The 24,078-nt window shown below is 40.9% G+C and overlaps 1 protein-coding gene across 1 annotated transcript in view; it reads left to right on the top strand.

Annotated features, from left to right (window-relative positions):
* The window catches only part of LOC126203196 (two pore channel protein 1-like), a 74,932-nt gene that overhangs the window by 11,797 nt on the left and 39,057 nt on the right, over nt 1–24,078 (top strand). Inside the window, exons 5-7 of the mRNA XM_049937440.1 lie at nt 5,556–5,869; nt 15,599–15,698; nt 16,831–17,011. Coding sequence (XP_049793397.1) covers nt 5,556–5,869; nt 15,599–15,698; nt 16,831–17,011 — 595 coding nt within the window. The remainder of the gene's footprint in view (nt 1–5,555; nt 5,870–15,598; nt 15,699–16,830; nt 17,012–24,078) is intronic.

The raw sequence follows: 24,078 nt of genomic DNA, 5'->3' as shown, positions 1-24,078 counted from the left end.
GGAAACCACTGCCACTACAGTGATCCAAATTGTAACATGTAATATTGGAATGTGTAACATAACTATGTTGGTGCATGAGATCAATTTTTTAGCTGCAAAAAATGTGCCTCCAATTGCAATCAATAGAAGAATGAAAGCTGTGTAGGGTGATGATTGTATCTACATCAGTAATGTGCAACATCTGCAACAATCTGATGCCAGGGGTTCACTGTCATCGATCATCCTCCATACAATCGCAACTTGGCCCATCCAATTTTCATCTGTTTCCAAAAACTTGAAGAGCATCTTTGAGGACTTCAATTTGATAGTGATAAAGTGATGCAGGCAGAAGTGAGGTGGTGGCTCCATCAATGAAGTCAAACATTCTACAGTGACAATATTGGAAGAAATGTGTTTGTTGCTAGGGTCTTCATGTTGAAAACTAAATTTGAATATGTAGACATGAAAAATAGAGTCCGCAGCTCGTGGTCTAGTGGCTAGCATTGCTGCCTCTGGATCACGGTGTCCCGGGTTCAATTTCTGGCCGGGTTGGAGATTTTCTCTTCCTGGGTGTTCGTGTTGTCCTCATCATTTCATCATCATCATCATCATCATCATCATTCGTGACAATGGCTAGATTTGACTGTATAAAAAACTGGACCGAAAAAATTGGTACTTTGTACGGGCACTGATGACTGTGCAGTTTGTGCCCTACAAACCAAACATCAACACCATGAAGAATAGAGATGTACGAGGGCCGTTCAGAAAGTAACCTCCGGTTGATTTAAAAAAATACACCAAGTTAAATAAAAATATTTTAATATATACATCTTACAACTACATCTTTGCACTATTTTTCTACATAGTCTCCATAGTGATTGAGGCACTTATCGTATCTCTTCACAAGCTTTGAAATTCCTTCTGCATAAAAATCACCCGCTTGTGCCTGGAGCCAGCCTGTGACCGCATCTTTGAGCTCTTCGTCATCATCAAACCGCTGTGACCCGAGCCATTTCTTCAAATGCATGAAGAGGTGATAATCACTTGGCGCCAGGTCTGGGCTGTAAGGTGGATGGTTGATAACGTCCCACTTGAAGGACTCAAGAAGGGCCGTTGTTCTGCGAGCAGAGTGAGGACGGGCGTTATCGTGCAAAAAAACGATACCGGAAGTCAGCATACCACGGCGTTTGTTCTGTATAGCCCGTCGTAACTTTTTTATTGTTTCACAGTACACGTCTTGATTAATGGTCGTACCACGTTCCATGAATTCAACCAACAACACCCCTTTGGCATCCCAAAACACCGTTGCCATCAGTTTTCTGGCAGAAAAATCTTGCGAGGCTTTTCTTGGTTTGGTAGGCGAATTTGAATGTGCCCACATCTTTGATTGTTCTTTTGTCTCAGGGTTCACGTACTTAATCCAGGTTTCGTCACCAGTCACGATTCTGTTTAACAATGGTTCTCCTTCGTCCTCATAACGTGACAGAAAGTCTAATGCAGAGGCCATTCTTTGAGTTTTGTGGTGGTCGGTAAGAATTTTGGGCACCCATCGTGCACAGAACTTACGGTAACCCAATCTTGCTGTCACTATCTCGTACAAGAGAGTCTTAGAAATCTGTGGAAAACCAGTAGACAACTCCGACATTGAGAAACGTCGATTTTCACGAACTTTTGCATCAACTGTCTGAACGAGTTCGTCAGTCACCAATGATGGTCTACCACTCCTCTCTTCATCATGAACGATTTCTCGTCAACTTTTAAATAAACGTACCCATTCACGGACAACTCCTTCACTCATAACTCTTGGTCCGTACACGGCACAAAGCTCACGATGAATAGCTGCTGCAGAATATCCTTTGGCTGTAAAAAACCTTATGACAGCACGCACTTCACATTTGGCAGGGTTTTCTATTGCAGCACACATTTCAAACTGCCACAAAAACTAAACTAGCGCAGGTACGACGTTCACTCGACCACGGCTTGATGCCGACTGACCTGTTGAGTGCGTGAACGCACAGATGGCGTCGCTACTCCCCCCACAACCCGCACTGTGACCAATCGGAGGTTACTTTCTGAACCGCCCTCGTAGAATGTCAATGAAGTTTGTTTCATTTAAAAAGCTTTAAGAGCTTTCACATAAAAAAATTGGAAGCATTACTTTTCAGTACGTCCTTGTAGTTTGTGAAGATTGCAAACATGGTTTTAGAAAATAGACTATTTTTCAGTAAATTCCAGGTCAACCACAGTTGACCTCAACAAAAAGAAATCAGACGTTAGCTGTCCAAGAGATACATTTTGAAGATGTTGAAGACACCTACAGTTGATCTAGAAATCTTCTCTAAGTACTATGAGGATGAATATCCAAAGCCCAATCTCATTAAACTCTCAAGTGTATGCCTTCTGTATTCAGAAGAGACAAGCCAACAGGAGACTGAATTAAATATGGAATGGTATTCATCTGACACAAATAGTTATTCCCAAAGTTTTTGACATAATATTGTACAGAGCAAGCCCTAGAATCTTGGCTGCAAGTGTCCTTGCATTCTGCTTCTCAAATAGAGAATATATCAGTCTATTCTGCTGTTCTGCCTCTGTGAAGGAAATAGTTGCCCCACTGAATGAGACAAATCCCATTATCACTGTATAAGAGAACCTGTCTTTGCGGATGATTTGTACATTCTATTCAGTATACACTATCTGATCAAAAGTATCCAGACACTTCTGTGTTCTGTGGAATTTACTGATACATGTCATGAGAGGTGAACCCATTAATATAAAAGGAAGCAGGGAATATTGTGTGGATACCACCTGATTAACCCTCCTGAAGATGCCCAAGTTGACTGTTGGCGGTGTGATTGTGAAATGGAAATCTGAAGGAACAACCACAGCTAATCCAATACCAGTCAGATCTCACATACTGATGGACAGGGATCATCAAGTATTGCAGAGGGTGGTTGCAAAAAATTGCATGAAATTAGTCGAAGGAAGCACTCGAGAGTTTCAAAGCACTACCATCAGTCGATATAACACCATGACTGTGTGCAAAGAATTAAAATGAATGGGGTGCTATGGTCAAATATCTCCCAGTAAGCCACTCATTTGTGTAGTCGCTGTTAAGTGATGCTTGGGGCATTGTAAAGAGCAATGGCACTGGACAGTGGATGATTGTAAACAAGTGGTTTGGAGTGATGAATCGCACTATACCCCGTGACAATCTGACAAAAGGTTTTGGGTTTGATGAATACCTGTAAAATATGACATGCCATCATTTGCAGTGCAAACAATAAAGTACAGAGGAAGTTGTGTTGTGGAATAGGGGTGTTATGCATGGTTAGGGTGTCATCTCCTTATTGCACTGAAGAAAATGCTCAACTTGGAGGATATGAACACATTTTATAGGTTTGTGTGGTGCATACATTAGAGGAACAGTTGGGAGACAATGATAGTTTGTATCACCATGACAGTACATGCTGTCCAAAAGAAGCATCTGTGAGGCAATGCTTTGGGGTCAGCAACATTCCTGAAATGTATTGCCCTACTCAGAGTCCTGATGTAAACCGAATGGAACACCTTTGGGATGAGTTAGAACATTGACGTCACTCCAGATCCCAGCAATAAAAATCACTACCTTCCCTTGCTTCGGTGCTTGAGGAAGAGTGGGCTGCTTTTCAGAGATCTTATTGAAAGTGTTCCCAGCAGAGTTGAAGCTATCTTGAAGGTGAATGGTGGACACACCCCATATTAATGTTCACTAATAGGTGTCCGGATACTTTGGTCACATAGTGTAGTCTTGGTCTCAATGAAAGAGGAACTTGCAACAGAGATAGGCCATGAGATCCATAAATCCATAACAATGCTCAACATCCACTTTGTGGATGTCAGTAACTTACATAGTCTTTTAGCAACTACTGTAAGAAACAAAACTAGCTCTGAAGGAACTAAAATGACATAATTTACGTCAAATTGTGATACTTTAACAAGAACGTTAATGCTGCTGACAATCTACTTACTCATTTTGATCAAAGCTGGACCACTTTTAAAGCTCTGGATTGCTAGCACACTAGTGTGGCCAGTACAAAAGTGCAGATCTGCAAGTAGTGTTTTTCGAAAGACACAGATATGTCTTGCATGTACGGTGAAGAAGAGACTGTACAGCAACTAACAAACTGTTCTTAATGTCCTCATGCATGTTCCTCAAGGGCATAAGGAGTGTCTTTACTGATGTAGGCTGTGGCCGAAAGCTTCATGTGAATGTCTTTTAATCATGCCTGTCTGCAACTTGACACGTCTTCTTTACAATAAGTACCAATCTATCTTTTCCTTCATTGTTAATATTCCTACATGGATTTTCCATTGTTTGAGTAGTCAAAAACTCTTAAAAGAAGGTTGAAATAGTTGCTAGTATTTTTTAAAATGTCCTTCCTTGGAACTGATACACGAGAGAGAGAGAGAGAGAGAGAGAGAGAGAGAGAGAGAGAGAGAGAGAGAGAGAGAGCACTGTAGCGCTGGGACGATGTAGCCAGTTGGAAGGAAATTTACCGTGTAGCAACAATTTCAGTGTCATTTATGTAGACAGTTAATTGTATTGCATCCAAGACTTTCCAGTATTATATTAACAATTTGATTGGTGGTGTTCTTGCTTTTTTATGTATTGTTTGCAGCTTAAATGTATTTGCATCAGTTTTTAATTGGTGTGCATCTTTTTCATAAATCATTGACAAAAATAAATAATATTTTCAAAATAAAAATTGACAGTGCAAACAAATATAACGTTATAGGGAATCTGTCAATTATCAGCTTTGCGTACAAAAAGAGGGAAGTATGCAATATGAATTTTTTTTAACCTTAATCTTTCATGTAACAGCTCTGGTAAACATTAAACTGATTTTAATAGTAATTAAAAATAATTCTTCTTGATTACATCTTCATTATTATAAATAAATTTTTGAATGATTTATACAAAGTTTCATGATTTTTCAAATGTGTTAGAAGTTAAGGCTCTCTATAGCACATCACAAGGTTGTATACGTACACCACATTTTTGTGTGGCTTTAAAGTGTGTGTGTTTGTGTTAGAGAGAGAGAGAGGGGGGGGGGGGTGGGGGGGCAGGCAGGTTTCAAAACTTAGCGAGATTATATTAAACGTAAGTTCCTGAGCACAATCCACCATTCCTCTGACCAAGCAAAATGGTTCCTTGGTTAGCTATTTGGAGGACACCAGTTCAGAATCTTATCCAATCATCCAGATTCTTGTTTTCTCTGACTTCCTGGAGTTGCTCCAAGCAAATGTTGGAATGTTTCCCCTTGAAACAGCACAGCTGATTTGTTTCCCTATCCTTGAAACAATCTGAGCTTGTGATCTTTATCTGATGACATCAATGTCTACGGAACATTAAACCCCAATCTTCCGTCCTTCCTTCCTTCCTTCCTTCCTTCCTTCCCTCCTTCCCTTAGTCCGTCATTCTTCTGCAGGTGAGTAATTGGATACACTTACTTTAGTATATTGTTAACAAGTTCCTAACAGTCATTTCGCACTTGGTACACAAGCACTGACATATATTTTCTTTTGTTTTCCAGTGTGTGACTTTGGGTATCATGTTTGTTGAAGCAGTGACAGTACTTGTACGCCAGTCATCACATTTTCGAGTCACGCGTGCCCTACGACCAATCTTTCTTGTTGATACTCGTCACTGCGGTGGTGTACGCCGATTCATACGTCAAATCCTGCAGTCATTGCCGCCAATCCTTGATATGCTTGGCCTACTATTGTTCTTTGTGACAACATATGCACTGCTTGGATATTTCTTGTTTTCTGATGATCCTCGTGATCAGCACTTTTCAACATTGCAGGACAGTTTTGTTAGCATGTTTGTCCTTCTGACAACAGCCAAGTAAGTAAATAATTTGTAAGACCTCATCTAAAATAGATTAAAACTTTTTTTAACTTTAATGAAAGTCATAAAACTAAGATTTTCCAGTTCATTAACTCTGTTGCATTAAAGTCTCTGTAATAAATTTTTTGAGATTTTGTACTAAATTCATATGAAACCAGTGACTACAAAATGATCATGTAAAACTGGACTGTAGTATACAATTCTGGTATCTGTTACAAGGTTAATGAATATTAAGTAACCTAGCATTAATGTGTGCTACAACAATCATATTGTGCAGAGCCTGCTTTTCAATGATTTTTTTTGTTAATTGCCTTATTTGATTTTAAAAAGTACCCTTCATAAATTAGGTGTAACTGGTGGCACGTAATCCCTATAAAGTCAGTCAAGATTATTTTTGTTTTGTAGGCAATATCAATAGATCTACTAGGTCAGATTTAGTGTGGAAGCTGATGGAAAGTAGGTGGGGGTCAGCTTTCTTTGTGTTTCATAGATTGCTGTGATATAATTTTCTTAAAAAAACAGGTATTTGTTTCCATGATAGTATATTCCACTTCGTGTGCATAATTATTGAAAAGGAGCAGATTATCTTCAAACTTCATGTTTACTTGGCAGGAAAAGAATGTCTGAGCAGTTAAGAAATGTAGATTTTAACAGTAAATTTAACAATGTGTGAGATGCCTGTATTTTAGTCAAATGTGTACAGTTAGTCAAAAAGTGTAGATGTTCCAAATCTACAAGCTTTGGTCTTGTCATATCCCGCAGGTGCTTTGCTTTTGAGAAAAGAAGCTATACTGTCTAGACAACTCAGTGAGGTGAGGTAGGGTGTTACAGTACAGGTATAAAAAGAACACATCAAGGTTGGTACTTAGTGGCTTATAATCCAAAAGCATCCCTATAATAGATAGTTTTCTTTTGGAAGCGACTTCTAGATGTGGTTGGTACCTCATTGGGTAGTGAATGTCAGTGTACTCGGATTTACTAAAACTAGTGCAGAACTACTTCAATCATCTGGAATGCTCCTTGCTTATATCTTGTCTCATTCATCCATGTTTCATGGATATCATGATGGAAGAGAATCTTTAACAGTATTGATTGAGTCAGGGCATAAATTTTCAGAAACAAATATTGAGTCTTAACTGTTTAAAAAATTAATCTATTTTTATTATTAACTACTGGTCTTGTGAAAATAGATAAAAATATGACATAGGCTTGTGATATGCCATATTGTTAAATTTACCTTTATTAACAATTATGTTTCAGTATATTTTAATTAACATTGATATGCATTAATAAATATGGAATTTAAATAAATTTTATGAAGAGTGAGGTTCGAATCAGCGACTTAATGATTATAAGACTTTATGTTAGGCACTCGGACTCTGACAAATATGTTGCTATGTTACAAATGATGATTTATTTATTTTATGTAAGAACCCTTTGTGAGTGAAATTTTGCTTTACTTTGGGGGTAAGTTGTGAGAAAGTGACTTTAGAATCCCACATCAGGAGGACCTAAGGTGTAGAAAAGGAAAATCAACAATGAAATGCTAACAGTTGATAACTGATCACTATCATCATGCAGCATTTTGGTGCTCAGTCATTTTTGGAATGCTGGTTATTGTTAATGTTTTACTGTCCTATTAATGCGCAAGTGGAAACTGATTACAATATTATGAAAAGGAAAGTTGCTACTCACCATATAGCAGAGATGCTGAGTCGCAGATAGGCACAACAAAAAGCTTTTGGCCATTAAGGCCTTCATCAACAACACACACACACACACACACACACACACACACACATACATACATATACAGGGCGAGTCAAAAGTCTTGGACACCTTCATAAGTTGGAAGATTAAAGGGAAAATTGAAATGTGATGATGGGAACATAGGTTTGATGTGGGGTCGCAACTTTTGGAGTGAATGTCATTCATGGCCACCATCTTGAAACCCGCCATTTTGGATTAAAGTCATTTTTTTAAATGGGAAGGGGGCTGTATGACACATCAAATGACACTCGCTTGAGCTCTGGAATTAAGTGATATAATTTGTTTTTATCTATCTTGTACAGTTTAGAGGTTATTAATGTTCAAAGTTGGGGAAATTATCTTCATACCGACTGCTACAACACGTTCTACGTGTTGTCCATCCCATGCAATGCACAACTGTAGTCGCCGCAACAACTCTGACTGCACACGGAGAAAAGTGTCTCCTGCAGTTTGGTCACAGGCGTGTTGTATGCGTTCCTTGAGGTGTCTCAAATCACAAATGCTTTCAGCATACACTATCTGCTTAAGATGTCCCCATAGATAAAAGTCAAGGGGCGTTAAGTCAGGGGATGTAGGCGACCACTCCATGGGACCATGGTGACCAATCCACTTCCCTTGCTGTTGTTCCTCCAACCATTCACAGACACCATCATCGTTCAGTGTGGAAGGGAACACAAGGCTCTGCAGCAGCATCAGATACTGTGGTTTAGTTAAGGTGTTGTAAATGAAAAATGGCCCAATGATGCTGGTGTTCCATATGCCACACCACACCATCACCTTCGCTGGACTATGTTCTCTAATTGGGGCAACCCAGTTCGGATTTACGTCACTCCAGTATCGACAATTACGTTGATTAACCTCCCCGTCAAAGTGAAATACGCCTCGTCGCTGAACAGTATGCCCTAGGCAAATGAAGGATCCAGTTCGTGTTGTTCAGTAGCCCACAGGCAGAACTCCAACTGGCAATCAGGTTCATCCTCGTTAAGTCGATGTTGCATCTGCAGCTTGTAAGGATGCCACTTATTGGTGTGCAATATCCGGACAACAGAGGTTTGGCTTATTCCACACGACGGGTACTTCATTTAGGAATTTTCAACTGTGCAGTACCGGTTCTCTGTCTGTGTACCTTCTGTTGTAGTCAGCTGCTATTGTTCAGTAGCTGCCTTCCCCTGATATAAGGATGATTTTGATCTTCTGTTCATGTGTCAGACCCATTTTAGATCACCTGGAACAGAGAGAGAACGAATTAGTATCAAGGTAACTTTGGACATTAATAAGTTATAAACTGTACAAGATAGACAAAAACAAATTACACCACTCAATTCCAGAGCTCAAGCGAGTGTTATTTGATGTGTTATACACCCCCCCCCCTTCCCATTTAAAAGACTTGAATCCAAAATGGCGGATTTCAAGATGGCGGCAATGAGTGACATTCACCCCAAAAGTTGCGGCCCCATGCCAAACCTCTGTTCCCATCATCACATTTCAATTTTCCCTTTAATCTTCCAACCTATGAAGGGGTCCAAGGACTTTTGACTCGCCCTGTGTGTGTGTGTGTGTGTGTGTGTGTGTGTGTGTGTGTGTGTGTGTGTGTGTGTGTACACAAATGCAACTGAAACCACACTGCAAGCAGCAGTACCAGTACATGATGGGAGTGGCAACTGGGTGGGGGTAAGGAGGGGGGCAGTGTGGGGTGGAGGAGGGATAGTATGGAGAGGGTGGCGGACAGTAAAGGGCTGCAGGTTAGACGGAGGGCGAGACGGAGGGTGGGGGGGGGGGGGGAAGTAGCGGAAAAGGAGAAAAGATTGAGTACAATGGTGGAATGAGCGCTGTGTAGTGCTGGAATGAGAACAGGGATGTGGCTGGATGGGTGAGGACAGTGACTAACAAAGGTTGAAGCCAGGAGGGTTACGGGAACATAGGATGTATTGCAGGGAAACTTCCCACCTGCGCAATTCGGGAAAGTTGGTGTTGGTAGGAAGGATCCACATGGCACAGGCTATGAAGCAATCATGGAAATGAAGGTTGTCATGTCTGGCAGAGTGTTCAGCAGCAAGCTGGTCCATTTATTTCTTGGCAATGGTTTGTCGGTGGCCAATCATGTGGGCAGACAGCTTGTTTGTTGACATGTCCACATATAATGCAGCACAGTGGTTTTAACTTACCTTGTAGATCACATGACTTGTTTCAAAGGTAGCCCTGCCTTTGATGGGATAGGTGATGTTCATGACCGGACTGGAGTAGGTGGTGGTGGGAGGGTGTATGGGATAGGTCTTGTATCTAGGTGTACTACAGGGATATGAGCCGTTAGGTAAAGGGTTGGGAGCAGAGGTTGTGTAAGGATGGATGAGTATATTGTGTAGATTCAGTGGATGGCAGAATACCACTGTGGGGGGAGGGGGGGCGGGAAGGACAGTGGGCAGGACATTTCTCTTTTCACGGCACAACGAGAAGTAGTCAAAACGATGGCGGAGAATGTAATTCAGTTGCTCCAGTCCTGGGTGGTACTGAGTTACGAGGGGGACGTTCCTCTGTGGCCGGACAGTGGAACTTTGGGTGGTGGTGGGAGACTAGAAAGATAAGGCATGGGAGATTCAGTTTTGTACAAGGTTGGGAGGATAATTACGGTCTGTGAAGGTTTCATTGAGATCGTCGGTATATTTTGAGAGGGACCACTCGTCACTGCAGATGCGACGACCATGGGTGGCTAGGCTGCATGGAAGGAACTTCTTGGTATGGAACAGGTGGCAGCTGTCGAATTGGAGGAATTGCTCATGGGTAGTAGGTTTGATATGGATGAAGGTACTGATGTAACCATCTTTGAAGTGGAGGTCAACATCGAGGAAGGTGACTTGTTGGGTTGAGTAGGATCAGGTGAAGCAAATAGGGGCGAAGTTGTTGAGGTTCTGGAGGAATGTGGGTAGGGTGTCCTCACCCTTGATCCAGATCAGTGAATCTGAACCAGGTGAGGGGTTTAGGATTTTGGGTTTTTAGGAAGGATTCCTCTAGATGGCCCCTGAATAGGTTGGCATAGGATGGTGTCGTGCAGGTACCCATAGCCAATCCCAGATCTGTTTGTAGGTAATTCTTTCTTAGGAGAAGTAATTGTGGGTGAGGATATAGTTGGTCATGGCGACTAGGAAGGAGGTTGTTAGTTTGAAAACCGTCGGGCGTTGGGAAAGGTGGTGTTCAATAGTGGTAAAGCCATGGGCATTAGGAATGTTAGTGTAACGGGAGGTGGTATCAATAATGACGAGCAGGGCACCGTGTGGTAAAGGGACAGTACCTATTATATAGAAGGGTAGGTTCCAGGTAATATGTTGAAGGTTTTGGTCTACAAGAGCAGAGATTCTCTCAGTGGGGGCATAGTAACCGGCCACAATGGGGCATCTGGGGTGGCTAGGTTTATGGGCTTTAGGAAGCATGTAGAAGGTAGGAATGTGGGGAGTGGTGGGGGTGAGCACAGGGATGGACTCCGGGGAGAGGTTCTGGGATGGGCCTAAGGATTTGAGCAGCGACTGGAGATCCTGTTGGATTTCTGGAATGGGGTCACTGTGGCAAGGTTTGTAGGTGGAAGTATCTGACAGCTAGTGGAGTCCTTCTGCCAGGTAAACCTTTCGGTTCAAAACAACAGTGGTGGAGCCTTTGTCCACAGGTAGGATTATAAGGTCAGGATCAGTTTCTAGACAGTGGACTGTGGTTCTTTCTGCAGATGTAAGGTTAGTTTGCATGTTTGGGGAATGATGATGAGGTGACGTAGGTGAGGTTTGAGGTTAAGAAATTCTGGAAAGTTAACAGGGGATGATTTGTGGGCAGTGTGTGTGGACCACAGTTGGATGGAGGATTGAACTGAATTAGGCAGGGTTCAGTATTTGTCTTTGGTTGAGTCAGGTTGGTAGGGTTGGCGGTGGAAAAAAATTTTCCATTGTAAGGACTGGGAGAAGGAGAGAAGATCTTTAACAGCTCCTGCATGATTGAATTTTGGAGTGGAGTAAAAGGTGAGCCCTTTGGAAAGGAGTGATATTTCTGTGAGCTAAGGATTCTGGAGGAAAGTTTAATCACTGTGTTACAGGTCTGCTTAGGTTCTGGATTTTGTGTGGTGGTGGGAGGGAGTTATGGAGGGTGGGGTAAGTGTAGTAGGTCTGTGAGACAGGGTTTGTCAGCTATGAGGTGACACGGAGAAGGTTTGGATGTTGTTGTAGATGTGGTGGACAGTGGTACTCCAAGGCGGGAGTGGGAAGTGAGCTGGATGGAGAGCTTTTAGAGGTGGCATTATGCATGTCACTCAAGTTCCTGCAGGGCAAGAATTTCAATGTGTGTTATGGTTTCTAGAAATTTGGGATTGCATAGAAGGCGAATTTTGCGGATGGGGAGAAGGTACAGTAAGGAGGTTTGGGCTTGGTTGATATGGTTTTGCAGTAGTATGTTGGTGAGGGCTAAGGATTGGCGGAATCTCAACAGGTGGAGGTCACTGTGGAAGGAGGGGTGGCAACTAGAGATGGGTAATTTGATGCTAAGACCGTTTGGGAGTATGCCATGAACCAAGAAACAATGCAGGACCAGTAGGTGGGACTGAGATCTGGCTAGGAATACGGAAACTTTTCTGTATTGACGCAGATGGAAGGAGTAAGGATCTATGGTGGTGGGAAAAATATGAAAAAATCACATTAATAACATTGAATTACAACCGAAAAATTTCGCAAAAATACACCCAAATACGTGTGTAAATTCATGAAAAGGAAGCGAAAGGGGAAAACAAGAAGAAATCTGGAGTCGACAACAGCAAAAGGCAAAAACTCGCTAAAATTGGAAAGTAGTCCCAAGGATCAAAGTAAAGAATAAATATAAAAAAAATATATACTACTGTGGGTAATAGGTCTGAGGGTGGATAAGTGTGAAGAAGGGGGACGGCAGATGTGACTGGATGAGGTGGAATTATTGGGTGCGAACTGGGATAGACCGGAGAAAGAGTGAGGGGTGGGGAGGGGTTCGTGGGATGAGATATAAGATGATGTGGCACTGGAAAGGTGCAGGAAATAGCACGCGAAAATACGGGAGATTGATGCAGGGAGAGTGATCAGTTGGAAATATCAGTCCTTTCCAAAGGCCTCACCTTTTGCTCCACTCCCAAATTCAGTCGTGCAAGACCTGTTAAAGACCTACCATCCTTCTCCTGGTCCCGACAGTGGAAACACTTTTTCGCCTCCAACCCTATCAATCTGACTCAACCAAAGACCAATATATAACCCTGCCTAAATCAGTTCAATCATAAATCCAACTGTGATTCACCCACACTGCCCCAAATCACCCCCTATTAACTTTCCAGAATTTCTTAACCTCGCCTCAGCATCATTCTAAGTCCACCATCTAAAAACTGATCCCGACCTGCGAACAAATGCTCCACTACTGTTGTTTTGAACCACAAGGATTACCTGGCAGAAGGACTCTGCCAGGTGTCAGATACTTCCACCTACAAACCTTGCCACAGTGACCCCATTCCAGAAATCCAACAGGATCTCCAGTTGCTACTTAGATCCTTAAAGTCCATCCCAGAGCATCCCCGGAGTCCATCTCTCTACTTAATCCTACCACTCCCTGCACTCCAAATTCCTACATGTTTCCATAAGTTCATAAACCTAACCATCCCAGATGCCCCATGGCCAGTTACTGTGCCCCCCCACTGAGAGAATCCCCGCTCTCATAGACAAGCACCTTAAACCTACTACTCGGAACCTACCCTCCTATATAAAAGATACCAACCATTTCCTCCGCCAACTCTCCACAGTGCCCATCCTTTTACCACACGATGCCCTGCCCATCACTACTGATGGCACCACCCTGTACACTAACATCTGTAATGCCCATGGCCTTACTGCTATTGAACACTACCTTTCCCAATGCCTGACTGATTCCAAACCAACAACCTTCATCCTAGTCGCCATGACCGACTATATCCTCACCCACAATTACTTCTCCTTCGAAGGCATTACCTGCAAACAAATCCGAGGTATTGCTATGGGCACCCGCATGGCACCATCCTATGCGAACCTATCATGGACCATCTAGAGGAATCCTTCCTAAAAACCCAAAATCCTAAACCCTCACCTGGTACAGATTCATTGATGACATCTTTTTGATCTGGATCAAGGGTGAGGACACCCTATTCACAATCCTCCAGAACCTCAACAACTTCTCCCCATTCGCTCTACCTGGTCCTACTCAACCCAAGAAGTCACCTTCCTAGATGTTGACCTCCACCTCAAAGATGACTACATCAGTACCTCCATCCATATGAGACCTACTAAGCTTGATCAATACCTCCAATTCGACAGCTGCCACCCATTCCATACCAAGAAGTCCCTTTCGTACATCCTAGCCACCCTTGGTCGTCGCAACTGCAGCGACAAGTGGTCCCTTCTGAAATATACCAAGTGTCTGACTGAAGTCTTCACAGACAGTAATTATCCTCCCAATCTTGTACAAAAACAAATCTCCTGTGCCTTACCTTTCCAGTCTCCCGTCACCTCCCAAAGTCCCATCATCTGGCCACAGAGGAGCATTTCCCTCATAACTCAGTACCACCCAGAACTGGAGCAACTGAATTAAATTCTCTGTCAGGTTTTGACTACCTCTCGTCGTGCCCTGAAATGAGAAATGCCCTGCCCACTATCCTTCCCACCCCTCCCACAGTGGTATTCTGCTGTGCACCAAACATACACAATAGACTTAGATGCAATACGTGTCCCATGCACCCTGCTATCACCACCTACTCCAGTCTGGTCATGAACATCACCTATCCCATCAGAGGCAGGGCTATCTGTGAAACCAGTCATGTGATCTACAAGCTAAGCTACAACCACTGTGCTGCATTCTATGTGGGCATGACAACCAACACGCTGTCTGTCTGCACAAATGGCCACCGACAAACCACAACCAAGAAACAAATGGTCCTGTCTGTTGCTGAACTTGGTGCCAAACACGACATCCTTCATTTCAATGTTGCTTCACAGTCTGTGCCATATGGATCCTTCCCACCAACACCAGCTTTTATGAATTTTGCGGGTGAGAACTTGCCCTGCAATACATCCTATGTTCTCGTAATCCTCGTGGCCTCAATCTTTGTTAGTCACTGTCCTCACCCATCCAGCCTCATCCCTGTTCCCATTCCAGCACTACACAGCCGGCATTCCACCATTTTATTTATCTCCTTTTCTGCTACTTTCCCCCTGCCCCCCCTCCCCACCTCTCCCCTGCCCTCTGTGTAACCTGCAGCACTTCACTGTATGCCACCCCCACCATACTATTCCTCCCCCTCCCCACCCCAGCCTTCTCCTTACCCCCCACCCAGTCGCCACTTCCACCATGCACTGGTGCTGCTGCTCGCAGAGTGGTTTCAGTTGCCTGTGATTGCAGTCGTGCGCGCTTGTGTGTGTGTGTGTGTGTGTGTGTGTGTGTGTGTGTGTGTGTGAATTGTTGTTGAGGGCCTTAATGGCGAAAAGCTTTTTGTTGTGCCTATCTGTGACTCGGCATCTCCATTGTATGGTGAGTAGCAACTTTCCTTTTCATAATATCATTACATTACAATTTGGATTTTCCATAGTTGGAAACTGATTACTGTAGACAGTAGTATGTTCCAGCTAGTAAGGCTTTTTGTTATGCAACTGAGCTTTGTTGCAATTTTATTCTCATTTTTCTGTGTTAACTATCTATATTTGGTGCATAATTAATACTCATATTCTAGACCACCACCTGTCGGAAAGTGATAGTGCTTCTGCATTAGAAGCTAATATGTGATCTAATGAAGTACATTAAGATAGTTGTCTTGTAGAAATATGTGTAGGCAGCAACCATATACTAACATAAGAACAGTGGAGATTTTGAAATCTTCAGCATAGACAAAAGTAGTCATAATTTCACTAATATATCAAAGTTTGTACAGTTCAATCTTTGTATTAGTTTTCCAGATGTGATGATGCCAGCATACTCCAGATCCATGATGTTCTGCATTTTCTTCATCTCATACCTATGCATAGTGCTCTATGTGTTGATGAATTTGGTTAGTATACCATTAGTTGTGATACATACATCCATAATTATCTTGCACGATTCTCTTTTGGAATGAACACCATTTATTCTCACTTATCTTTAATTCAAAAGATATTGTGTGTGTGTGTGTGTGTGTGTGTGTGTGTGTGTGTGTGTGTGTGTGTTTCTGTTTTAAGGCTTCTTTTCAGATAGGCCCACAGCATGCATTAGGTCAATGAGTAAAATATTCAGTATTTTCCTGTTTTATGCAGCACAATGATTTTGTTAGCTTGTTATTTACACATGGTGAGTCTCATTTTGTCAGTTTGCAGTTTTCAATTAATCGTATTTTTTTTTACGTAATATAGTGTCATGGAGTGCCTGTTGAGGTTGTTTCTCAGTTTCTGTGCTGTTGAGGCTTGTCAGAGCCTTCTGTATTGTGTGCACTTTTTTATTTGCACTTACGTTTGTTTGACAGCTCAGTCCACTCCACTCCAGTTTACATGTATCAGTGGAATGGACCGTACTGTCAAACGAGAATACGTGAAAATGAACATGTGCACACAATATATTAAGTTCTGACAAGCCTCAGCAGCATGGAAGCTGAGAAACAATGTCAAAAGACACTCTAAGAACTAAGTTGCACCACGCAAAAACAATTACTTGAAAACAACAAACTGCTGGAATGACATTTGTATGTAAATAAAGTGCTAATAAAATCATTGTGCAGTAGAAAACAGAAAAATATTTAATATGTTTTTGTTAAAGCATGAGTGTTTAGCACACATTTTGCAGGCCCTTTCTTTTCATTCATTGTGGACAATTTACTGTGCAACTCTGGTTACTATAAATGTTTCCACTGAGCTTAAATACACTATACTCCATTACAAAGAGGAGATACATTCTTTATTCTTTTGTTGAATTTTTTTTGGCATGCAAATGAGAATAAGTTAAAGCTAAATATAACAAGTTTAAAGAATTTGTATATTTCACTCTTTATTGATTAATTATAATGTCCAATGACTTGATCCTTTTTGTTATGTAGCCTGTTTGTCTTTTATCTTTCGTGATAAGTCATTGAAATTAGTATGGCAATTGGAGTTAATGTTATGTAATAAGCTCCTAACTTCTAAATAAAGACACATGTTCAATGCCATACACAGATGCTTGCTGTGGTTTACGAAACATTTACTCGTGTTGAACGGGAGAAGTTCCGCAAGTTGCTGTTACACAAGCGCAAGGCTTGCCAGCATGCATTCCGCCTGCTGGTCGCTAAGCAGAACCCTCATCGCATGAGATTCAGACAATTTGAGGGACTCATGCGCTACTACGCTCCCAAAAAGAGTGAGAAATTACTCCATTTTAGGTCTTTCTGTAATTCTGCTGCACGTGCAAGATGCATGAATATGTTATCCCTAATGCTTTTGCCACCATTTGCTGTAACATTTCTGTGTATTGCTGTAGTTTGGGAAAACATTTAAAGCACTGCTTTGGGGTGCTAAAGGCAACGTGTTAAAAAATCTAATGCACTTGTACATTAACTTAACAGCATGCTAGCAAAAATACATTTGTAATTGTACATATAGTTCTTCATGTTCCTTTGCTCTGGGCTTTAATAGTTTTCTTTGTTATATGTTATTCCTCACTGTGTGCACTTACTTCCTGCTTTTCCAAACCCCACAGAGACTTTGCCATACAGGTAACATAACCGGCATCTTTGAGAGAAAGATGAGGTGGTGTATGATGGAGAATAGTTTGATCATAATTTGGCAAAATAAAATATGGGCACTAACAAGTGGAGGTTTTAAGTTGTTCTGCAAGCCTTGCTTGTATGGCTTTGAAAGTAGTGTTCACCAAAATAGCTAATATGAAGGCAAGTCAAAAGACACAGCCATAATTGAAAGCCTTGCACCAAGCTGTTGAGCCATACAGAATTATTCTTCTCCTTACTATTATTATTATTATTATTATTATTATTATTATTACTGTTATTTGTGGATGATGACGTTCTTTTTCATGTGTTAGTACACATTACACAATAATGTTTAAGTCAAACATGAATGTGATCTGCAGTGTACTTTTGTTTGAAAGGCCATTTTAAAGTAGTTAGATTATAATTTGTTCAAATGGATAAACTGGTGTACTGTGTGTACATTCATAAAATTGTTTGTTTTGGCTGGTTTATTGCCTATAGAAATTCATCAGAAGTTGTTGAAGGTTTATGATGTAGCTACCCCTTTCATTTTCAATAGTTAAAAGAATGGATTGACGGCTTCAAAAGTTGAGCATACTTCTCATGAAATGATACATATGAAACACATCACAAAACTCTTATGGAAACATGGATAAACTGCTCAATAAGGTGGTGGGTAATTCACAGTTAAAACTCTATGAGCTAACTGACATCATAAGTGTTTCACAAAAAAGGAATATGGTACATTTTATGTGGTTAATTAGTGTGAAGAAGTTTTGTACAGAATGTGTACCAACTGCAAATACAAAAACTAAGTTCACAGCAACATTTGGGCCATTGTCAAAATAATTCATTTTATTTTGTATACCAGTTTATTACTGTATATGAAATATGAATCCACCACTTCATGTCGAAAATGTAACGGCAATCAAAGCAATGGGTAGAAACAAATGGTCCTCCACTTCAGAAGGTTGAGTTAGTATCATTGACTGGAAAGCTTATGGCATTTATTTGTGAGATGCAACAGGAATTCTTTTTATTGATTACTTTGTCTAGGATAAAATAATAACTGGAAAAGTACTATATACGTCTTGTGGATGAACTGGATGAAAAGAAATATGCAAGAAGCTTCTAGGATTACTGTGCAACAGGGAAAACATAGTTTTTCAGGAAAATGCTTTTGGTCACTAAAGTGCTTTATTAATGAGAGTACTAAGAGATTTGGGAAATGAAGTTTTGTTATATCCACTCTGTTTGCCAGATGTGCCTTCGACTGACTTCCTTAGTTTTTACATCTAAAGAAATTTGTATTTGGAAAATGTTTTGATTCCAATTAAAAGGGTCATGGCTGCTGCAGACAGATATTTCACTATACTAGGGAATCGCATTTCAGGCATGGAATACACTTATTGTAAAAATGCTCTGATCTAAAAATGGGTCTGTATTTAAAGATGTGTTTTATACCTGAAACACCGTGTCTTCCACCACTAGATTGAGAAATTTTCACCTTGCCATCATCCACGAGCTCCAGTCCCTGCTCAGCTAACACTTTTAATATTTATAAGAAGACTATTTGGCCAGAGTAGAGGAGATATAAAATACATGTCCGTCATAGAAAAAAAAAATTGCAACTGTAATACAAATTTAAGTGCTTAGAAGTGTTTCATGGATGATAAGCACTATAGACAAGAAAAGAAGCTTCTGAAATGTGGTGCTAAAGAAGAATGCCATATATTAGATGGATGGATTGAATAACTAGTAGTAGGTACTGAATCAGAGTGGAAAGAAAAACTGCATTGTAGCACGACTTGATAGGATACATCCTGAGGCATCAAAGTATAATCAGTTTGGTAATGGAGGGAAGTGCAGCATAAATTTTTTAGAGGGAGATCAAGACTCAACTATTGTAAAAAATGTTCATGCGGATGTAGGTCGCAGTAATTATGCAGAGATGATGAGGCTTGGGCAGATCGATCAGTATGGAGTGGAGTGCTGTATCAAACCAGTCTTTAGACTGAAGACCACAACAACAATGTTCATTAGAGGGAATGCTTACCTGTCAAACTTAATTCCAGTGCAATTCTGTAGATGAGTTATTCTACACTGTACCCTTTCTCTTGGGGGTTCTATGTCCACACCATCATCATCATCATCATCATCATCATCATCATTTAAGACTGATTATGCCTTTCAGCGTTCAGTCTGGAGCATAGCCCCCTTATAAAATTCCTCCATGATCCCCTATTCAGTGCTAACATTGGTGCCTCTTCTGATGTTAAACCTATTACTTCAAAATCATTCTTGACTGAATCCAGGTACCTTCTCCTTGGTCTGCCCCGACTCCTCCTACCCTCTACTGCTGAATGCATGAGTCTCTTGGGTAATCTTGCTTCTCCCATGTGTGTAACATGAACCCACCATCTAAGCCTGTTCGCCCTGACTGCTACATCTATAGAGTTCATTCCCAGTTTTTCTTTGATTTCCTCATTGTGGACACCCTCTTGCCATTGTTCCCGTTTACTAGTACCTGAAATCATCCTAGCTACTTTCATATCCGTAACCTCAACCTTGTTGATAAGGTAACCTGAATCCACCCAACTTTTGCTCCCATACAACAAAGTTGGTCGAAAGATTGAACGGTGCACAGATAACTTAGTCTTGGTACTGACTTCCTTCTTGCAGAAGAGAGTAGATCGTAGCTGAGCGCTCACTGCATTAGCTTTGCTACACCTCGCTTCCAGTTCTTTCACTATGTTGCCATCCTGTGAGAATATGCATCCTAAGTACTTGAAACCGTCCACCTGTTCTAACTTTGTTCCTCCTATTTGGCACTCAATCCATTTATATTTCTTTCCTACTGACATTACTTTCGTTTTGGCGATGCTAATCTTCATACCATAGTCCTTACATTTCTGATCTAGCTCTGAAATATTACTTTGCAAACTTTCAATCGAATCTGCCATCACAACTAAGTCATCCGCGTATGCAAGGCTGCTTATTTTGTGTTCACATATCTTGATCTCACCCATCCAGTCTATTGTTTTCAACATATGATCCATAAATAATATGAACAACAGTGGAGACAGGTTGCAGCCTTGTCTTACCCCTGAAACTACTCTGAACCATGAACTCAATTTACTGTCAACTCTAACTGCAGCCTGACTATCCATGTAAAGACCGTTAATTGCTTGCAAAAGTTTGCCTCCTATTCCATAATCTTGTAGAACAGACAATAACTTCCTCCTAGGAACCCGGTCATATGCCGTTTCTAGATCTATACGGCATAGATACAATTCCCTGTTCCACTCATAACACTTCTCCATTGTTTGCCATAAGCTAAAGATCTGGTCCTGACAACCTCTAAGAGGCCTAAACCCACACTGATTTTCATCCAATTGGTTCTCAACTAATGCTCGCACTTTCCTTTCAACAATACCTGATAAGATTTTACCCACAACGCTGATTAAAGAGATACCTCTGTAGCTGTTACAATCTTTTCTGTTTCCACATTTAAAGATTGGTGTGATTACTGCTTTTGTCCAGTCTGATGGAACCTGTCCCGACTCCCAGGCCATTTCAATGTCCACACAGTACGGAAAAAAAAAAAACTTGGCATTTTGGGGGTTCTTTGTCTGTACAGTATGAAGAAGAAACCCTTAGCCATTTTGAAAAGTGGTAGGAGCAGTGACATATTAAATTGTTCAGTTGGTTTACGAAGACATAACCATGTAGCTCGTATTAGACCATTGACTGAGAAAAGCACACAGTTCTAATGTCAATAAGGTTATAATACATATGAATATTAGCATATACCAATTAGGGTACTTAATTGTGTTGATTATATTTTTATGTGGCATCTGCAGGTACAACAGGGCATAGATGAAACTTCCTGGCAGATTAAAACTGTGTGCCAGAGCGAGACTCGAACTCGGGACCTTTGCCTTTCAGTGAAGTTTGGAAGGTAGGAGACGAGATACTGGCAGAATTGAAGCTGTGAGGATGGCTCGTAAGTTGTGCTTGGGCAGCTCAAATAGTAGAGCACTTGCCCGCAAAAGGCAAAGGTCCCGTGTTTGAGTGTCGGTCCGCCCCACAGTTTTAATCTGCCAGGAAGTTTCATATCAGCACACACTCCGCTGCAGAGTGAAAATCTCATTCAGTGGCATAGATATTTACACTGGAAAAGTTTCCTCTACAAAATATTCATTTATAACCATATGTTACAATATGTAAACATAGTCACAATCTATAGTGTCATGTCTAACTGTTAATGGTATAAATTAATGATATGGATATAATAGAGGGAAACATTCCACGTGGGAAAAATATATCTAAAAACAAATATGATGAGACTTACCAAACAAAAGCGCTGGCAGGTCGATAGACACACAAACATACACACAAAATTCAAGCTTTCGCAACAAATGGTTGCTTCATCAGGAAAGAGGGAAGGAGAGGGAAAGACGAAAGGATTTGGGTTTTAAGGGAGAGGGTAAGGAGTCATTCCAATCCCGGGAGCGGAAAGACTTACCTTAGGGGGAAAAAAAGGACAGGTATGCGCGCGCGCGCGCGCGCCCACACACACACACACACACACATTTGTAAAGGCCTTTACAAATGTCTGCTTGTGTCTGTGTATGTGCAGATGGATGTGTGTGTGTGTGTGTGTGTGTGTGTGTGTGTGTGTGTGTGTGTGTGTGTGCGAGTGTATACCTGTCCTTTTTTTTCCCCCTAAGGTAAGTCTTTCCGCTCCCGGGATTGGAATGACTCCTTACCCTCTCCCTTAAAACCCACATCCTTTCGTCTTTCCCTCTCCTTCCCTCTTTCCTGATGAAGCAACCGTTTGTTGCGAAAGCTTGAATTTTGTGTGTATGTTTGTGTTTGTTTGTGTGTCTATCGACCTGCCAGCGCTTTTGTTTGGTAAGTCTCATCATCTTTGTTTTTAGATATATGTTGATGGTATAATATATACTGCCTCTAATAACATTTTTCTCCATTTGTGAGTAGAGTTAATTTTTGCCTTATGACATTTCCTGTTAATACCAGAAAATCCATCCCATTGCTGTTATTCACTTTCAAGCATTTTATTACAATACTGACGTAAGTATCACAGTCACAACTGCTGTTGCCTCCGCTGCTGCTATCTCCACCATTGACATAGTGGACAGATGCGATATGTACACATTTGTTTGGGCTACCTAAACGTGAGTCAAATATATGAGCATGTGGCTTGTAGCATGCTGTATGGCAGTTGTCATACTGCTCTCTTGCCATTGCAAACTGTAAATCAAAAGTAATTTTAATATATTGTAATTGCTTGTCATAGTTAATCATGTTGGTTGCCATCTACCTACAGAGGTGACTTTTTGAGGTTAGTTTTAGTTGTAATTTGTAGTCATTACAGCCCATCTTTGGTTCCTCTAAGCCAGTACATCATTGTTTTAGGTCTTGTTTTTAAAATGTGTGATATATTTGTTGTGAAGCTGGCATCTTCTGTTCAGTTGAGGTGACTTGACACCTTGTTACTTTTAAATCTGCCCATTGGATAGTGACATTTACCTCAGTGTGGTCCACTTTGATCTGTATGATAAGAGTAGTCAGTGTGTTAGCACCAACTCCGCTCTCTCTCTCTCTCTCTCTCTCTCTCTCTGTGTGTGTGTGTGTGTGTGTGTGTGTGTGTGTGTGTGTGTACACGCGTGCGCAGAAAATCTTAACTATTACATGGTTGAACATACCCCTTCGGGCCTTCATGGCAGCAAGGGCTAACGTTATGCTTTTATAAGATCAATACTGTTTGTAATTATTATATAATTAATTTATTAAACTTGGTTTATAACTCAAACATATTAAATATTTAGTTAATAAGTAAATGGTATCACAAATCATATGGAGTGCAAAGATTCATATGAATAAAAATAGCCTGTGGTGGTATAAGGTAAGCCTTGAGCAGTAAACAACAAGAATTAGAACCTCATATCCCAGCTTTTTGTAACACACACACACACACACACACACACACACACCTGTCTAATTTGCTGTGAAATGGGATGTTCACAGCTAACCAACTTTGTGTTTTCCTCTCAGCCCCACACTCTCACCGTTCTATTCTTTGTTTGTGTGTTTTTGTCACTGCATGCCTGGTATTACTTGTGCTTTATATCAAATTATGCACCAAAAATTAAAGTACTGGATGACTTTTGGCATATTTGTTGTAAATAAAGTGCAGAAAGGATAAGAATTTAGTAGAAGGTTACTGTAAGCAGAATGCCCACTTGTACATATCTGTATGATCTGATTGATGTGAAGCTCTTGTTTTACTGTTGAATGAAATGGTGATTTGAAATGCAGAGAGGTTAGGCTATAATATGTGTAAGTAATAAAATATATGTATTGAAGTGTACTTATTACATAAATGCATGCTGGCATTTGTTTCATAACTGAAAGAGTGAGATGAAGGTGGTCCCACACGAGAATTTAATAGTTCATTTCTTATCCATATTTTGCAGTCTTTCAGTTCAAGCTGAGGATGTCATGCCCATTCTGTTTCAGAGAATATTTTTTAGTTTCAATGTAAAATACTGTATTAGAGGAAACTTAATTTTTGCTCCTCCAGAGTGCCCTGAATTTTTGTTGCATTTTAACATTTTTCACAATTTTATACATTTTCTCTTGAATTGCATTGTTTGTTTCCCAGTTCTTCATTTTCCTTCAAATTATTTTG

This window comes from Schistocerca nitens, chromosome 9 (genome assembly GCF_023898315.1).
Source record: "Schistocerca nitens isolate TAMUIC-IGC-003100 chromosome 9, iqSchNite1.1, whole genome shotgun sequence".
Taxonomy (NCBI): Eukaryota; Metazoa; Arthropoda; class Insecta; order Orthoptera; family Acrididae; genus Schistocerca; species Schistocerca nitens.
Note: the sequence above shows the minus strand (reverse complement) of the source record. Positions and strands in the feature narration are given on the sequence as shown.